The 19798-nt window shown below is 35.6% G+C and overlaps 2 protein-coding genes across 2 annotated transcripts in view; both read left to right on the forward strand.

Annotated features, from left to right (window-relative positions):
• The first annotated feature begins 5989 nt into the window (after positions 1–5989).
• Positions 5990–8712, forward strand: LOC311096455 (uncharacterized protein). The gene is made up of 4 exons (XM_084135595.1): positions 5990–6121; positions 6902–6983; positions 7349–7519; positions 8314–8712. The coding sequence occupies exons 1-4, from the start codon at positions 6076–6078 to the stop codon at positions 8450–8452; spliced, it is 438 nt and encodes a 145-aa protein (XP_083991721.1). The 5' UTR covers positions 5990–6075; the 3' UTR covers positions 8453–8712.
• A 942-nt stretch (positions 8713–9654) lies between these two features.
• The window catches only part of LOC311096681 (transient receptor potential cation channel subfamily M member 4-like), a 41504-nt gene continuing 31360 nt past the window's right edge, over positions 9655–19798 (forward strand). The window contains exons 1-2 of the mRNA XM_084135983.1: positions 9655–9858; positions 19703–19764. Coding sequence (XP_083992109.1) covers positions 9802–9858; positions 19703–19764 — 119 coding nt within the window. The 5' untranslated portion in view covers positions 9655–9801. The remainder of the gene's footprint in view (positions 9859–19702; positions 19765–19798) is intronic.

The following is a 19798-nucleotide window of genomic DNA, read 5'->3' on the forward strand; positions in this document are numbered from 1 at the left end:
CACAGGAGAGCCAGTCAATGGTGCAGTGGCATACAGTAACCACAAGGTGGCAGTTCAGTTGATGACAGTGACATGACGACCAGCAACTGTTCCAAGGCACACATTTAACATCTATATGTCATTAAAGGTAGGCTACCTTTAATGATATCCCACATAGCAATTTTTTTTCTGGCCCAGCTCCGGGCCACACTATCACATTTCCCTCGGCCCAAGTACCGCAAAGAATGACGGCCCTGAAGTGGCCCAGAACTGGATTAAAGACAAGGGTCACACATGGGCCATAACTGGCCCGAATCTCAGCCAGTTAGTCACCCTTAACTGGCCCTGAACTGGGCCAAAACAGGTTTTATTATTGGTACCAATTCTCAGCCATAAGTTAACCATATCAACGCCACCCTTTAACCAGAAACCCCAAAACTGAGCCATAACCCAGCCTAATCTTACCCAAACCATGTGAACAAATAAGGCACAAGAAAATTCAATTCTCAAAAATAGTTTATTTAACAATAGGCACAAGCCAATAATAATAAATTATTATTATGTTCTATTTTTTTTTAGAACATTCAAAGCTTAACATCTTATTACCACCTCACAGTGCATTTAATTTCAAAATGTTCTGGTCTGTCTTAAACAGTAGTTTACTTATTGTAGTAATGCACAAGCCAAAAAAAAAAACATTTTTCAATTCTAACTAAATTAATCTATCAATTAATCTAGCACTGAAATTTAAACATATTATAATGTAATTTTACTCTCAACAAACATAAAGCAAATTAAAAAAAATTACTTAAAACAAATTTGCACATAAGAATGTTTGTATGTGTGAGGGAGAGAGTGATGCTATCCTCAGGAAGTGAAGTACAGCTCTGCAGCCCCTCTTTTCTGTGTCGGCCCAGATCCGGCCCACATCTGGACCGTGTGAAATCCACATGAACCAGATTTGGGCCAGATCTGGGCTGAAACCATAGACAGTAAACGGCAGAAACTATGATGCTGTTTCAGGAGCTGAAGCCATCTTTGTATTGTTGCTTCTTTCTCCTGATCAGTGGCATGTGTCAGACGATTTTTTCCTCACAGCAGCTAAAAGACAAAATACTAAATTAATGAATACATATACAAATATTCATGTGGTTGCATATCTGCTGTATGTATTGCATTTAATGTTAGGTCGTACACAATATATAGACTGTAAAAAAAATAGGGTCGTGCACAAAATAGCTTCACTTACCTGAACAGCGGTTCGGTTTGTCAGACGTCTTCGTCACCCTTCAGCGGGAGAAATGTCAAACGACGCATCACGTGAACCTCATCCACCAACCAGAAAGCTGCTGTTACCGTGGAGATCGCACAAAATAAACAATAGTTCACTGCACAGTTAACTGTACATATTTATGCAACTGTGTGTATATATATATATATATATATATATATATATATATATATATATATATATATATATATATATGTATATATATATATATATATATATATAGTAAGTTTTTAACATGATTTTGTGGTTCTTAAACTAAAGAGTATGGACAACTTTAGACTATTTTGTATGTGAATTAAGTTTTTTTATTAGAAATTCATAAAAACAAATTAAAATAAATAATTTAAAAATGTAACTCAGTTGTCATGTTAGGAAAATGTATATTTTGTTCAGGTCAAATGGATTTGGGAATTTTTAAATGATTATTGAATTTTGTGAACACTGCTGAAAACTAAATGCTATATTTATAATTATTTATAATTCTTTCTGGACATAGCTTTTTTCACCGACTCATAAGTCAATTAATATTATTATTGTTATTAATTATTAAAATCATTTCATCTCTTTCGTAGTTTTGATAACTGCACTATCCATGGACAACACTTTAAACTGTTTTATTTCTCTTGTGAAAAATTGTGGTGGTGGGGGGGACAATCCTTGAATATAATAGTAGCGGCCTAAATACTTATAATTGTCCCGTACACAAAGTATGGCCCATAACCGCTACACTGATCTGGGCCACACACCTCCCATGCACAATCGGCCCAAATGTTGTCGGCCGTCATGCAGTGCCATCATTGCCACACTTGGCCCACAGTTGGCTGACATGATCTGGGCCACACACCTCCCATCCACAATCGGCCCAAATGTTGTCTGCCGTCATGCATGCAGTGCCATCATTGCCATGGCCCACAGTTGGCTGACATGATGCCAACTTACATGTACAGTACATAATACAACATAATGAATCATCTACTGTCCTTCTGCCTCTAGATTAGAAGGCCAAATTGTGTTTGCAATTCTGAATTTCAATATGATAATGAGTTAAAGTACATTTGACTTAATTTATATACTACAGGCATATTGTCACGGTTTGGGTTTTGTTTTCTTGTTCTTATCATTGTCATGTTCATTGTTCACAGGTGTCCCTTGTCTAGTAATTAATCTGTGTATTTAAGCCCTCATATTTGCCCTGTGTCTTTGTCGAGTATTGTATGAATGTTTCAAGTTATGAATGTTTCTTGTCCAGGTTCTTGTTTTTGTTTTGAGTTACCAGTTTCCAGCCTTTGTTTTATGTTTGATAATTAAAGTTGCATTTGGGTTCTCTACATCTCGCCTCCAGTGGATTTCGTTACACATATACTACATTTAGCCCATATGGTCCATATGGAAATGGATTATGACGTGTGTGTGTGTGTGTGTGTGAGTGTGAATGGGCATTTTAGTAAGTGAAGTGTGTGTGAATCTGTCATGTAACTTAGTCAATGTGTTTCCTGACAGGATACACATCAGTGCCCGGTGGCCAGGACAAAGAAATGACACACAAACACTCATACATACAGTACACACACACTGCACCTTGTGCCACTGATTGGCAATCAACAACAGGATGTGCCTGTTAAAGATAGGAGAATGTTTGAAATGATATACACTGCAATTCATATGAGAATAAACCCCCTTCACCTTTCCCTATCTGCACAAACTGACGTACACAGACATAAATCACAGTAAGTGCTCGAACAACAGCTCCTCTTCTACTCTTAATCAAGTGTTACACAAATCCTGCATCCACACCTGCCATTTACATCCTGTTGACAAGCTCTTTCACAGCAAAAAGCGATTGTGTCTTGGAGAGAGAGTCAAGATGAATAAAGGTGAATCTGATTAAAAGTCACAAACATCTGTTAATTGTTACCGTGACCTAGCCTACTTCAAATATTATAAAATAAAATAGCAAGCATCTTATGTTTTTCTCATTTTATTTTTATGAGATTAATTCTAAAGTCAGTGACTTATAATCTTACATTACTTACAAACAGGGCCTGAAGTTAACTTTTTTGACCACCAGCTGGCAGGTGGATTTAAAAATCCACCCGCCACAGTGACTTTTTACCAGTCAGTTTTTTTTTTTTTTTTTTTTTTTTGGCCTCATAAAAGGTGGAAAAAAAAAGGAATTGCACAAACATTTGTTCTTTAACTTGTAAGAATACACATTTAAGTGCTGTCAAGTTATTAACGAGATCCTTACAAGTAATAATGACTCTTACAGTGTTACCCGCCAATTGCAGAATTCACCCGCATTTGGCGTGTGGTCGGGTGTTAATTTCAGGCCCTGCTTACAAATAATAAATATGATTGTAAGCTTCCTAAGTGATGTTTAAGATGTCTGTGTCATAGAATTGTTCGCACAAAAATCTCCATGACCCTTTGAGTAGTAAATTCTGCTTATTTTTTAATAAATCTCATAGGAGTAACATATTACAAGTAACATGAGTTACATAATCAGATTGCTTTTTCAAGTAACTAGTAAAATAACATAACTTTTACATTTTTAAAAAAGTTACTTTTTCAAATAAGTAACAAAAGTTACTTTGTTTTCCCATGTATTGACTGACAGCTCTGCTGTCCTCATGTTGAGAGAAATCAGGAGTGAGTGCAGAGGCATTGTGTTCGCTGAGTGAATGAATGAAAACAGCGAATGCTAACTCAGAATATTATACAAACCTTAATGTTAAATAACACAAATATACTTTATGTATTTAATCTCACTTTATTAACCAATGTCTTTGCTGCTGACCTTCGATGATCCAGTTTAGCAATACAAAGAAGCAAAATATGACTTTAGATAAACATCACTTTTGCGTTTCATGTTTTTTTGTTTTTATTGCTGAAGTAAGAGTGTTGAACTTTCATTGCCTGTGTTTTATTCTTCATGCGATCCAGAATGGCAGCACAGCCGAAAGGTTTGTTTGAGCTGCACCCTCTACTGTACAAGCGTGAATTTACATTTCCTTTCGCATTAGGCTTATTCATTTTACTTTTGGTGTGAAAGGGCCTTTACTTTTGAAAACTTTTTTTTGTTATGTCAAGTTAAGTCAAGTCACCTTTATTTTTATAGCACTTTATAAAATACATATTGTTTCAAAGCAAATTTTACAGTTATTAAAAAACAAGCAAGCGAGCTCAGCCCAGCTGAAAAAAAGTTACGCAACATAACACATTACTTTTCATTAAAAGTAACCAAGTAGTGCAGTTAGTTTCTTTTTTAGGGAGTAACACATTACTTTTAAAAGTAACTTTCCCCAACTTCAACTTATTTTACAGTGGTTGCCAAGGCAACATTTCTAATTTTCAAGTTTTTTTAAATTGAAGTTTTTCATCTTATACTTTTGTTTTAATTTCATTTTAATTTAAATGACCTAAAACTGATTTTAATAGTTTTACTTTTAGTAAAGAATAACAACAATGTTTGGATTTTGAGTTTTAAATGTCTTGCAAGTTTTTTGAGAATAAACTGAAATTAATAAAAGATGTAAGCATTTCTTAAACATGATTAGAATTAGATGAGATAGAGGTCTTACATTTCTTGGCTTACAATGGTATGAATTATCAAACAGCATTTGAGTTTGTTTTAACCACAGACCACTACATTTAATTGTAGGCTGCAAAAATGAATAAGAGGGACAGAGCACATTTGGCCTCTAGTGGGTCCACACTAAAAAAAATCATTAAAATTCCACAACCTGTTGCATATACATGTTACGGTTACAAGAAAACAGCAGGAAAAGTAAATATGAACTAAAATATGTAAACTGAATCAGGTGAATTACGGCTTTCTGTCCTTTATCTAACAAGTAATCTCTATATGATGCAGGTTTGTATATGACATACATAAATATTTGCATGTGGCACTTGGTTAAGAAAACTTGAAGTATCCCAGCAGCTACTCCGACTGGGAAAACAACTCCAGATGTCCAAAGCAGGAAAAGTGCACAATAGAGTCTATAGGGAAACAGAGAACAAGCAAGAACAAGGGGGGAACTAGGTTGTCAAGAAAGGAGGATGAGAATAGGGGAAAGGCTTGTGAATGAACAGTCATCTCCTTTATATAGCTCAATTCAAATGACGCTTCAAAATTCCTGAAAGTTTCCGACTAACTGAAAAGATTTTATTTGGAGACTGTTAAGAGTGCAATCTCATGTCAAAAAAAAAAAATCTCGCTTGGAAACACCGATGGGAGTTTTGAGAGAACAGGAGAGGATCTGAAGTGCCAGGGGCATGAAGAAGAAAAACAAGAAAGACATGTAAAAAAGAGTGACTCAAGTTAGGGGAACAAAATGACAGGAAAAGTGGAGCGATAAAGGAAAGCTGTGTGAGAGGAGGGGCTATTTTAAGAGATGGCTTTCCGGCAGGTGAGAGAGCTGTAAAAAAAACGTTCAGGAACAAGCAGCCAGTTGAGATGTAAAGAGGTTGTGAGTCATAAGAAGAGGAAGGTAGAAAGTATGACTGCGTCAGGGTTAGAGAAAGAAACATAAAATATATATTATCATTTAGATGTTACATCTGTACCAGTTTAAACAGAAATGGAGACTTGTCTATAAGAAGAAAGGTACAAATATATTATAATTCACTACAATTAGCAGTGAGGACACACCCCCTTGTGTAGCCACGCCCCCCTTCCCACTGTCATATAAACTCAGGGGAGGCAGAAGAAACTCTAGAACTTACATGCTTTTCTCATAGACAAAGACCAAGTGGATCATATTCCGTTTTCCTCAACAGTGTGACACTGTTTCTAAGGATTGATGGTCAGGACAAAAAGTCTTCCCAAGTGTCTCCATTCCATGCAAGGTGAGTTCCTAAAGAGATCAACAAAACGTTAATTACATAGTTGCATTTAATTGAGAACAGAGTGACGAGGCATATTATCTGTCACTTACTTAAAAATGCTTAATTGAAAAAAATAAGTTATGTGAACTTGACAATTCCACAGTACTTCATTTTTTCAATTAAGCATGACGTTTATTTACTTAATAATTTTAAGGCAACAGGTTTACTGCCTTTTTTTTAAAAATAATGTCAATTGATCACTTTTATAGGCTTATTATCAAATAAAACCATGAAAAGCATTTACATATAAAATAAACATTAACTGACATAAAATACAATAAAATAAAAAATAAAAAAACATTTGGCAAGCATATTTAATTTTTTTTGAGTTAACTTAATAAACTAAACACTAAAAATAAAAAAAAATAAAACTATATAGTTGTATTATTTATTAAAACAAATGATATGATATAATATGACATATATATATAAATTAACAAAAATTATAATAGTACACTGAAAAGGTTTTACAGTGTCCTATGCACTTACCATAATAATAACAGTAAATTTATGCTTAATTGCATACAACTAACCCTAAACCGAACCCTATTCCTAACCCAACAGTAAGTACATGTTGTTAATTACTATTACTCAGTACTTAAATATATAGTTACAATGTAACACAGACACCTTAAAATAAAGTGTCACTGTATATTTTTACAGTGTATATAATGATACTAAAATAACACTTATTTATTGATTGGTTGATTGACTGATTGTGTGTAATTTGCATCCCTACAGGTCATACCATTATGGAAGTGGCTGTTTTGCTGTTGCTGACTATACCGATGAACACAGCCACACAAGTGAGACAGACACAGAGGTGTGTGCATTTACACACACACACACACACACACACACACACACACACACACACACACACACACACACACACACACACACACACACACACACACACATGTTGGGTTTCCATGTTTAGGGTTTCCATGGTTTTAAACTGTACAAACTTCATATTCAATTCCCTTACATAACCCTGCCCCTATAGACCTACCCATCATAGAAAACGTTTTGCATTTTTAGATTGGTTTATAGGCTGTTTTCCTAATGGGGACCAAAACATGTCCCCACAAGGAAAAGGATTTCTGGTATTCCCATCCTCGTAGGGACATTTTGACCACATACACATGCTACATAATCTCACACAGTATTTTCATATGTATTAAACAGGACACAGACAGAAAGCCTCTCACTAGTGAAGGGCATACAGAGGTCAAGGGACGTGACCTTGGTCGGCACTGACAGAGAGACTCCATCAATGGAGACCAAAACCACCAGCAAACCCGATTCAGACGCAGCCTTTTTTCTGATTCTACAAACCATCCCTCAGAAAGCCAGAGAGTAAGTGAATCACTGTCCAGAGCTAAACATTTATCAAAGAATATACACTTCAAATGTTAAAAAAAGTATCTTATGCTAACTTAGGCTGCATTTATTTGATTAAAAAAATCAGTAAAACAGTGATTTCGTGAAATATTCTTTTACAATTTGAATTAACTGTTTTCTATTTTAACATATTTTAAAATGTACTTTATTCCAAATATTTTAGAATTCTTTGATCACGATGAATAGAACGGTAATTAGAACAGCATTTATTTTAAAAAAAGAAAATAAATGTTGAACTTTTTAAATGCATTTACTGTCACTTTTGATCAATTTAATGCACCCTTTCTGAAAAGGGTGCATTAAATTGCACCCTTTAATGTGCAATTTAATGCACATTAAGATTGCATTTTTTTTTACAGTAGAGTATAAGTATTATATGCAAGAATATAAACATATATATTTTTGTTTTCCTTGTCTGCTGCTTGGGGTTAAAGTTAATAACAAATATTAACAAAAACAAAAAGTGTGCCTCATATCAAATATCGGTAGATTAAGGTTTCATTCATTAATATTAGTTAATGTATTTACTAACATGAACTAACAATGAGCAATACATTTGGTACAGTATGTATTAATCTTTGTTAATGTTGGTTAATAAAAATGTATTGTTTGTTCATGCTAGTTCACAGTGCATTAACTAATGTTAACAAATACAACCTTTGATTTGAATAATGCATTAGTAAATCTTAAATCATAGATCAGTATAAATGCAGAAGCCCATGGATTGACATTTGTCTTCTCTCTCTCAGAAAGCGCGCAGCTCAGAGAGGCTGTCAGCTTGGAACATGTCAGGTACACAACCTGGCCAACAAGTTATACCGAATGGGTCAGAGCAACGGAAAAGACGAATCCAAAAAGGCCAACGACCCAACAGGATACGGACGCTGAGACTAAACATCCCAGACGAGCTTCTGCTCATTCATCAAAGGACAGAATGTGTTTGACTGGTACTGCTCAGGATATTGCTGATGTGAAAGAGTTCAAAGAAGAGAACTATTATATATTATATTAACTAATTTACTAAGATATTGCATGTCTTTGATAGACTTTGTTTAGGCTGCTCTTATTATATAAAAGTTGTATGTATTCTATTTAAAAATTGTATATAAAGGTGACAAAAGTATAATTAATAAAAAACGTAACAACTTTATGGTTTGTAATTTGTGTTGTCCAACATGGTAGCTTCCTTTGGCATATTCATTTTGCTCGTGTGAATATGAAGGGTACAATGAGGCTTTTAACTAAAGGAAAATATGTCAAATATTATAGTACCAAAATATCTGTCGAATAAAAGAAATACTTTTTCTTTTTCTTTTTGAATATTTAGATATTCAGTGTAAAGAAATATATTTTTTGATTGTCAAATATTTTGGCACTCAAAATGTTTGGCATAGTTGAATAAACAATAAATAATACAATATTTTATTATTATTATATTTATTATTAATCTCATTATTAAAAATAGGTGATGAGGGGCATCTTTTACCTTACATTTAGAGTAAAATGTCTTTCAGCATTGAGGAAAGTTAATGTAATGTAACCTGCTTAATTGTAATTTAATATTTAATGTGCAATATTTAATTTAATGTAATTTGTAATTTAATATCTAAAATGCTGTTTTGATCTCTCTCTCTTTCTCTCTCATATGTATATATATAAAAAATATGATTTTTATGAAATAAATAAATAACATTTCTCACAATTTTTTTAAATATAAAATGTATAACATTTTTATACTTATAAAAGAAAAACAAGATTGCCACCAGATCAAATGGCATTTTAGTTCCGTTGTACATCAGGTAAATTAGGACACTTTTTTGGCACTGAGATAACTCAAAATTATCTAAATGTTCCAATTATCTTGAATTATCCCTAACATAATAAGCAAATATAACAACTATAACCTGCCATTTTGTTGACGGTGATTAGACCTTTGTGTAGCGAACAATAAACCGGATTTTGATTCAAGCATAAATGAGCATACCGGTATGTCTCGTCTCACAGGTATAGCATACTGTCTCGTTTTTAACACACACACACACACACGTCCACCATCTCCTCTGTAGCCACACCCTGCGCGAGCCCTGGTTACACCTGTTTTCTCAGGTAACCCGACAGTCTCGAGCGATCCCGGACTTCCTCTCACCGAATGGAGATTACGCGCTTCTGCAGAGCGCTCTGACGTGAAACTTACTACAAACTAACAGCGACTTAATAAAGTCCATAAACAAACCAAGATGAATGAAAGGGACATTGAACAAGGTGGAGTCGCCGTGATGCCGAAAACAGATCTGGTAGGTCTGTCAGAAAGTTGGTTACTAAGGCTACAACAGAAGCGCTTTTGTTTTGCATTTGATTTTGTATCGTCGTTACAAACACGCTTTAGCTGTTTGCTTGTCATATATTATGTTCTTAAAGATTCCGTATTTTAAAGCATTCGGTGTCGTTAAGATTCAGTGTTGGCTATGAGCAGCAGGACTTCAGGGAGTTCCTCAAAACAACATGCCATAAAACAAGACTGTGCATGTGGGGGTGTGTGTGCATGTGTGTGTCATGTTCGTATTTTGTCATATGGCCTCACTTCATGTATTCATGTTCATGTATTACAGTGCAATTACATTTGTTGTATTTTTTAAAGGAACAAGAAGTATTTTATGGAAGTTAGTCTGATTTACAGTCACACCCTGTAGCAACCTGAGGTTAATCTAAATTATCATTAAATCAAACATTATCATTTCAATCAAAGTTGCATTCGGGGAAACTAAACACAAAACCCAGTTCATATGATCTGAATCAGTGATGAAGCACCTTAATGGCTAAACTGGTCTGTCTTGCTTTCCTGATGAAAGGGATGGGTGGGGATCTAATGATGAGTTAAAGTGAGCTGTTTACCCTAGTTTTGTGATTTTCTCATTCTGACCTTCCTTGTGCAAAACCACTAGATAAGATAAAGTGTTACAAGCTTTGAAATTGCACTCAGTATTTTTCCCTCAATAGATCACATGATCAGCTCAATATACTAGCTTGATCTTGCTAACTTAGTGACATTGTCCAAAACCACTTTTGTACTAGCTATCATGTTTTTAGTAGAGCCCGACCGATATGGACTTTTGGGCGCCGATGCCGATACCGATAAAAAAAGCCAGATACCGATATATCGGCCAATATTATTTATGTGTATATTATAATACAGTAGCAATATTATTTATGTGTATTATAGTACAGTAAGTTTGGACACACTTTCCAATTGGTTAGGGTTAGGGTTAGGGTTAGGGTTTTATACTATTTTAAATAAGTAGTAAGCAAAATGTACTAAACGTGAAACTAGGCTACTCTCAATGCAAAATGGCCCTATATAAAGTGTTATAATTATATAAATTATTGGAATATTGCTTGATGTTGTAACGTAGCAGAATGAGCTTTAACACTGTGTCTACACTGTAGACACACACCGGATGCGGCCGTTATTTTTTGCCACTTTTGCCAGTTCTTTGTGACAGGTCAGGTCAGGTAAGGTCAACTTTATTATCCCGGAGGGGCAATTTGTTTTGCAGCCAGCAGAATCTATACAATCACAAACACACAGAAACAAACAGTACAGAAAAAAATAAATAAAATAATAATAATAATAATAATAATAATAATAATAATTAGTTATTCAAAAACCCAATAGCAACTGGTACAAAAGAATTTTTAAATCTATTTGTCCTACAAAACGGTAAAGAATATCTACGTAAAGAAGGTAACAACGTAACGAGATTCTGCAAGGGATGGCTGGAATCTCTTATTATTAACTCAGCCTTCCTCAGAGTCCTGGCTTTATGCAAACTGTTTAAATCAGTCAGGTTGGTGCCGACAATCTTACTACACACTTTAACAATACCCTGAAGTCTGTTTCTATTTTTCAGATTAAGCGATCCATACCAGCACACAAATGTAAAAGTAATAACTGACTCAATAAAACAAGAATAAAACATTTTCATAAAAGTGCTATCCACGTTAAAACCACAGAGTTTCCGTAAAAAATACATACGCTGGTGGGCTTTTTTACAAACAGCATCCACATGAGCCCCAAAAGTAGTACTGAAGTACTTGTACTAAATGTTACGCTCTTAGATGTTAGAAAAAAATCCATATTATCTCTAGCCTTGGCTACCGTATATAGACCGCCTGGGCCTTACGCTGATTTCCTAAAAGAGTTTGCAGATTTTCTCTCAGATCTATTGGTCAATGTAGATAAAGCATTAATTGTTGGAGATTTTAACATACACGTAGATAATTCAAATGATGCGTTAGGGGCTGCGTTTATAGATTTATTAAATTCCTTTGGGGTCAAGCAAAACGTCACCGGACCAACTCATCGTCTTAATCATACACTCGATTTAATTATATCATATGGAACCGATCCAACCGATATAGATATCATTCCACAAAGTGATGATGTCACTGACCATTACTTGGTAACTTGCATATTACGTACTGCTGTAATATGTCATGCGGCGCCGCGTTATCGACCAGGCAGAACAATCCTTCCATCCACCATAGATAATTTCTCAAATTGCTTATCTAATCTGTCTCAGCTGCTGCCTGAACCCAAACAAACAGATGAACTAGAAGAACTAACTAGCACTATGAGCACCATTCTCTCTAGAACATTGGATGTTGTTGCACCCATTAAATTAAAAAAGGTCAGAGAGAAAATTAAAGCACCATGGTACAATAATACTACGCATGTTCTAAAGAGAGAAACCCGTAATTTAGAGCGTAAATGGAAACAAACTAATTTAGAGGTCTTTAGAATCGCGTGGAAAGACAGTATGTCACGTTATAAAAAGGCCCTAAAAGCGGCCAGGGCTGAGCACCTCCGCAAACTAATAGAAAACAACCAAAACAATCCAAGGTTTTTATTTAACACCGTGGCTAGACTAACAAATAAACAGACGTCACCCGAACAAAATATCCCGTTACAGTTTAGTAGTAATGATTTCATTAACTTCTTCACTGAGAAAATAGAAAACATCAGAACCACAATTGTAAACGTTCAATCCTCAATCGTGCCTTATAATTCAGCCTCAATTATCACCCAGCAAGAACAATTACAGTGCTTTACAACTATAGAACAAAAAGAGTTAAATAAACTTATCACTTCATCTAAAACAACAACATGTTTATTAGATCCTATACCAACTAAACTACTGAAAGAAGTGTTACCTGTAGTGGAAGAGCCTCTCCTCAATATTATTAACTCATCTTTATCTTTAGGTCATGTTCCAAGAACATTTAAACTGGCAGTTATAAAACCTCTCATTAAGAAACCACAATTAGATCATAATAATCTAGCAAATTATAGACCCATTTCAAATCTTCCATTTATGTCTAAAATACTAGAAAAAGTTGTGTCCGCTCAATTGGGCTCTTTCTTGCAAGAAAATGATATCTATGAAAAGTTTCAGTCAGGATTCAGGCCGCATCATAGCACTGAAACCGCGCTCGTTAAAATCACAAATGATTTACTTTTAGCTTCTGACCAAGGCTGTATCTCAATATTAGTTTTACTTGATCTAAGTGCTCGTTCGATACTATAGATCACACAATACTCTTAGATCGACTACAAAATTATACTGGTGTTCAAGGACAAGCATTAAGCTGGTTTAGATCATACTTATCTGACTGCTACCATTTTGTCTATTTGAATGGAGAAAAATCGATCATAACTCCAGTAAACTATGGAGTGCCGCAGGGATCTGTGTTAGGCCCTCTATTATTCTCAATATATATGATGCCACTTGGAAATATTATAAGGAAACATGGAATTAGTTTCCATTGTTATGCTGATGACACTCAAATATATATTTCATCACGGCCGGATGAAAACGCTAAATTATCCAAATTGACAGAGTGTGTTAAAGATATAAAAGATTGGATGACGCATAATTTTCTTTTATTAAATCCGGACAAGACAGAGGTAACACTTATCGGTTCAAAAAACCGCCCACAGAACCTCTCACAATACAACTCTGACATCGTAGGATGTCCTGTTACTTTATCCTCTACAGTAAAAGACCTGGGTGTTATACTCGATTGTAACCTGTCTTTTGAAAATCATATTTCGTTTGTTACAAAAACAGCCTTTTTCCACCTTAGAAACATTGCTAAGCTACGTAATATGCTATCAGTTTCTGATGCAGAAAAGTTAGTTCATGCATTCATGACCTCGAGACTAGATTACTGTAATGCTTTATTAGCTGGTTGTCCTGCATCCTCAATAAACAAGCTACAGTTAGTCCAAAATGCAGCCGCTAGAGTTCTTACTAGATCAAGAAAATATGATCATATAACACCGATTTTATCATCACTGCATTGGTTACCTATAAAGTTCCGTATTAATTACAAGGTATTGCTACTGACTTATAAAGCCCTAAACGGCTTAGCTCCAGTCTATTTAACGGATCTTCTATCGCCCTATAATCCATCGCGCTCTTTAAGATCAATAAATTCGAGGCTTTTGGTCATACCTAGGATATCCAGATCAACCAAAGGAGGGAGAGCATTTTCACATTTGGCTCCGAAACTCTGGAATAGTCTTCCTGATACTGTTCGTTGCTCGGACTCGCTCTCCCAGTTTAAAACTAGATTAAAGACGCATCTTTTCGGCCAGGCATTCATATAATATTGTTAATCTTACAGTTCAAACTACAATCCGGCCTCTAGTTCATAAATGCCAGAGGAGAACTGGCCCCGACTGAGCCTGGGTTCTCCCAAGGTTTTTTTTTTTTTTTTCTCCATTAGGTCACCTGATGGAGTTTTAGGACACCATTAGGCCACTTGATGGAGTTTTTTTCGGTTCCTTGCCACTGTTGCCTTTGGCTTGCTCAGTTGGGGATATTTTGGGGATATTTAATTTTATTCTATCAATCAATAAATTCCACTAGAAACAAACCTTGTTGTATTATTTTATTTTAATTTAATACTGTGAAGCTGCTTTGATACAATCTGTATTGTGAAAAGCGCTATACAAATATAAAAGCGCGGTCAAAAGCGCGTCCCTCACTATCCTCTCAAATGTTTTCATTATCAAAGAAGTAAGTGCTACTGGCCTGTACTCATTTAAAGATTTTGGTGCATTATTCTTAGGTACAGGTACAATAAATGAGTCTAAATGGTCTAAATGAGTCTACTCCATCTGGATACTCCTATAAGCATGAACCCCGTCTGATTGGTCGTGGCGGCGGTGTTGCAACAATCTATAGAGATATTCTCAATGTTACTCAGAAAACGGGTTATAAGTTTATTTCGTTTGAAGTACTTGTACTAAATGTTACGCTCTTAGATGTTAGAAAAAAATCCATATTATCTCTAGCCTTGGCTACCGTATATAGACCGCCTGGGCCTTACGCTGATTTCCTAAAAGAGTTTGCAGATTTTCTCTCAGATCTATTGGTCAATGTAGATAAAGCATTAATTGTTGGAGATTTTAACATACACGTAGATAATTCAAATGATGCGTTAGGGGCTGCGTTTATAGATTTATTAAATTCCTTTGGGGTCAAGCAAAACGTCACCGGACCAACTCATCGTCTTAATCATACACTCGATTTAATTATATCATATGGAACCGATCCAACCGATATAGATATCATTCCACAAAGTGATGATGTCACTGACCATTACTTGGTAACTTGCATATTACGTACTGCTGTAATATGTCATGCGGCGCCGCGTTATCGACCAGGCAGAACAATCCTTCCATCCACCATAGATAATTTCTCAAATTGCTTATCTAATCTGTCTCAGCTGCTGCCTGAACCCAAACAAACAGATGAACTAGAAGAACTAACTAGCACTATGAGCACCATTCTCTCTAGAACATTGGATGTTGTTGCACCCATTAAATTAAAAAAGGTCAGAGAGAAAATTAAAGCACCATGGTACAATAATACTACGCATGTTCTAAAGAGAGAAACCCGTAATTTAGAGCGTAAATGGAAACAAACTAATTTAGAGGTCTTTAGAATCGCGTGGAAAGACAGTATGTCACGTTATAAAAAGGCCCTAAAAGCGGCCAGGGCTGAGCACCTCCGCAAACTAATAGAAAACAACCAAAACAATCCAAGGTTTTTATTTAACACCGTGGCTAGACTAACAAATAAACAGACGTCACCCGAACAAAATATCCCGTTACAGTTTAGTAGTAATGATTTCATTAACTTCTTCACTGAGAAAATAGAAAACATCAGAACCACAATTGTAAACGTTCAATCCTCAATCGTGCCTTATAATTCAGCCTCAATTATCACCCAGCAAGAACAATTACAGTGCTTTACAACTATAGAACAAAAAGAGTTAAATAAACTTATCACTTCATCTAAAACAACAACATGTTTATTAGATCCTATACCAACTAAACTACTGAAAGAAGTGTTACCTGTAGTGGAAGAGCCTCTCCTCAATATTATTAACTCATCTTTATCTTTAGGTCATGTTCCAAGAACATTTAAACTGGCAGTTATAAAACCTCTCATTAAGAAACCACAATTAGATCATAATAATCTAGCAAATTATAGACCCATTTCAAATCTTCCATTTATGTCTAAAATACTAGAAAAAGTTGTGTCCGCTCAATTGGGCTCTTTCTTGCAAGAAAATGATATCTATGAAAAGTTTCAGTCAGGATTCAGGCCGCATCATAGCACTGAAACCGCGCTCGTTAAAATCACAAATGATTTACTTTTAGCTTCTGACCAAGGCTGTATCTCAATATTAGTTTTACTTGATCTAAGTGCTCGTTCGATACTATAGATCACACAATACTCTTAGATCGACTACAAAATTATACTGGTGTTCAAGGACAAGCATTAAGCTGGTTTAGATCATACTTATCTGACTGCTACCATTTTGTCTATTTGAATGGAGAAAAATCGATCATAACTCCAGTAAACTATGGAGTGCCGCAGGGATCTGTGTTAGGCCCTCTATTATTCTCAATATATATGATGCCACTTGGAAATATTATAAGGAAACATGGAATTAGTTTCCATTGTTATGCTGATGACACTCAAATATATATTTCATCACGGCCGGATGAAAACGCTAAATTATCCAAATTGACAGAGTGTGTTAAAGATATAAAAGATTGGATGACGCATAATTTTCTTTTATTAAATCCGGACAAGACAGAGGTAACACTTATCGGTTCAAAAAACCGCCCACAGAACCTCTCACAATACAACTCTGACATCGTAGGATGTCCTGTTACTTTATCCTCTACAGTAAAAGACCTGGGTGTTATACTCGATTGTAACCTGTCTTTTGAAAATCATATTTCGTTTGTTACAAAAACAGCCTTTTTCCACCTTAGAAACATTGCTAAGCTACGTAATATGCTATCAGTTTCTGATGCAGAAAAGTTAGTTCATGCATTCATGACCTCGAGACTAGATTACTGTAATGCTTTATTAGCCGGTTGTCCTGCATCCTCAATAAACAAGCTACAGTTAGTCCAAAATGCAGCCGCTAGAGTTCTTACTAGATCAAGAAAATATGATCATATAACACCGATTTTATCATCACTGCATTGGTTACCTATAAAGTTCCGTATTAATTACAAGGTATTGCTACTGACTTATAAAGCCCTAAACGGCTTAGCTCCAGTCTATTTAACGGATCTTCTATCGCCCTATAATCCATCGCGCTCTTTAAGATCAATAAATTCGAGGCTTTTGGTCATACCTAGGATATCCAGATCAACCAAAGGAGGGAGAGCATTTTCACATTTGGCTCCGAAACTCTGGAATAGTCTTCCTGATACTGTTCGTTGCTCGGACTCGCTCTCCCAGTTTAAAACTAGATTAAAGACGCATCTTTTCGGCCAGGCATTCATATAATATTGTTAATCTTACAGTTCAAACTACAATCCGGCCTCTAGTTCATAAATGCCAGAGGAGAACTGGCCCCGACTGAGCCTGGGTTCTCCCAAGGTTTTTTTTTTTTTTTTCTCCATTAGGTCACCTGATGGAGTTTTAGGACACCATTAGGCCACTTGATGGAGTTTTTTTCGGTTCCTTGCCACTGTTGCCTTTGGCTTGCTCAGTTGGGGATATTTTGGGGATATTTAATTTTATTCTATCAATCAATAAATTCCACTAGAAACAAACCTTGTTGTATTATTTTATTTTAATTTAATACTGTGAAGCTGCTTTGATACAATCTGTATTGTGAAAAGCGCTATACAAATATACTTGAATAATAGACTCTTTCCAGAGACAGGGAACCTTATGCAGACTCAATGACATTTTAAAAATAAAACAAAAAATATCTGCAAGTTGTTCCGCACAATTTTTAAGAATACGGCCCCCAATACCATCCGGGCCAGGACTTTTCCTCTCTCTTACACCTCGAAAAAGTTTTAAGACCATATCCTTGTCAACATTAACCCTACTCTGATCCGAAGCACCATTATTAAACACTGCCAATTCCTGACTAAAATCATGACTATTAAAACGATTATAAAAAACATTCAGATCATTAGAAAGATCAAAATAAAGCTTCCCATCAAGAGAAATATTACGTTTTTTGGAATTCATCCCCATCATGGATTTCACCCCCTCCCATGCAGAACGTGAATTCCCAGTTCTTAACATATCCTCTACTTTGACCTTATAATTAAGCCTTGCCATTTTAAGTTCTTTTTTAATACCTTATACTGAGTCACATCACCTTGATTAAAACAAATATTTCTCTGAATAATTGTATTTTTAACCGATTTAGTGACCCATGGTTTATTATTCTGATCAGTGTTGCCAAGTCCGCTTATTATAAGCGACTTTGGGCTTGTTTTTCTGTAAAGTCGCTTACAAATATTGGTAGTCGCGGGTCGCGGTTTTTTTGGGCTTGTTTCTAAAGTGTAGTTGCTTATTTGGGCTTGTTCCCAGCTCCATAATAAGTTGTCAAGCAGAAATTTTCGATATGTTATTTAAACGTGGGAGTTTGTCTTGCCTGTTCCCTCCCTCCCCTTTCCCCATACACACAGCAGAGTGCAACGAGAGGCAAAGTAGGGCAATCTGTTTTTTTCTGGTTCGGAAACGTCAGTGAGTGACGTTTTGAAAATACGCGCGAGTCGCGACTGATGGTGACTGGACTGTAGGAGTTTTTCGAGGAACAAAAATGCCAGTGACAAAGTGGGCGAAATACGGGAAGAAATATAACAGACTGGGAGAAAGAGAAAGATAATGGTGGTGTTATTCTTCATATATATGAGGCTAAAGTGTTATCTTAAGAAAAATGTTTTAGACCAAGCCTCATCCTCACCTGTTCAAATGGTTTTGACTGGAATGGTTTTAGTTTATTTAGTGTCTCAGTTTAGTTTATTTTAGTCTTTTCTAACTCACTCATTTGTTTATCAGAGCAGGAGCCACTTTATTGCTGCACACTAGATTATCAATAATTTCTCCTGTTTGTGGGTTATAGTTATTTAAAAATGGGATCTTCTGCAGTCCCTGCAATAATAAATAGAGCATTTGTGAATTCAGGATGATGTTTATTTGTGTGCACATTTTAATTTTAGTTTAATTTTTAATTATCATGTTTACTGTGTATATAATGTCCTGAAGCTCAGGGGGGAGAAAAATAAATAAACTGTACCGTGTCCGTGTGTACAGTTTTGCAAAACTGCGCACAGTTTACCAATCTGTCCACATGGATGTAAATTGACAATCTGCACCCACAGTTTAAAAACCGTGCACACAGTTTATTTATTTTTCTCTTCCCGGAACCTAGGGGGGCTCCGTAAAAAAGTCGCTTGTTTTGGGCTTGTTTTCACAGGCCTGGTTGCTTATTTGTCTCGCGAGATCTGGCAACACTGATTCTGATAAATGGCTATTTCTTTCCTGGGAAAAACAAGATCCTCACAAAACGTAATATAAGCTGACAGCTTTTAGGTGCTTTATTGGCAGCGCCATCCTTACATAAATCACCGCACGCTGCATTTTTTAAAATATTAATTTATCGGCCATTATAAATGCCGATACCGATAGTTAAGAAAATGCCTAATATTGGCCGATAATATCGGCCCGCCGATATATCGGTCGGGCTCTAGTTTTTAGTGCATTGATTAATTATTTTTTTATTTTTTTATTTTAGAGCTGGATTCCAAATTTATTTAAAAAGAGAGTGTGCACAACATTTGTGGAGGACTCTTTCAGGTAAGATGTCAGACTTGGTGAGAATTCAGTATGT

Source organism: Abramis brama (assembly GCF_963993115.1).
Source record: "Abramis brama genome assembly, chromosome: 14".
In the NCBI taxonomy this organism is placed as follows: domain Eukaryota; kingdom Metazoa; phylum Chordata; class Actinopteri; order Cypriniformes; family Leuciscidae; genus Abramis; species Abramis brama.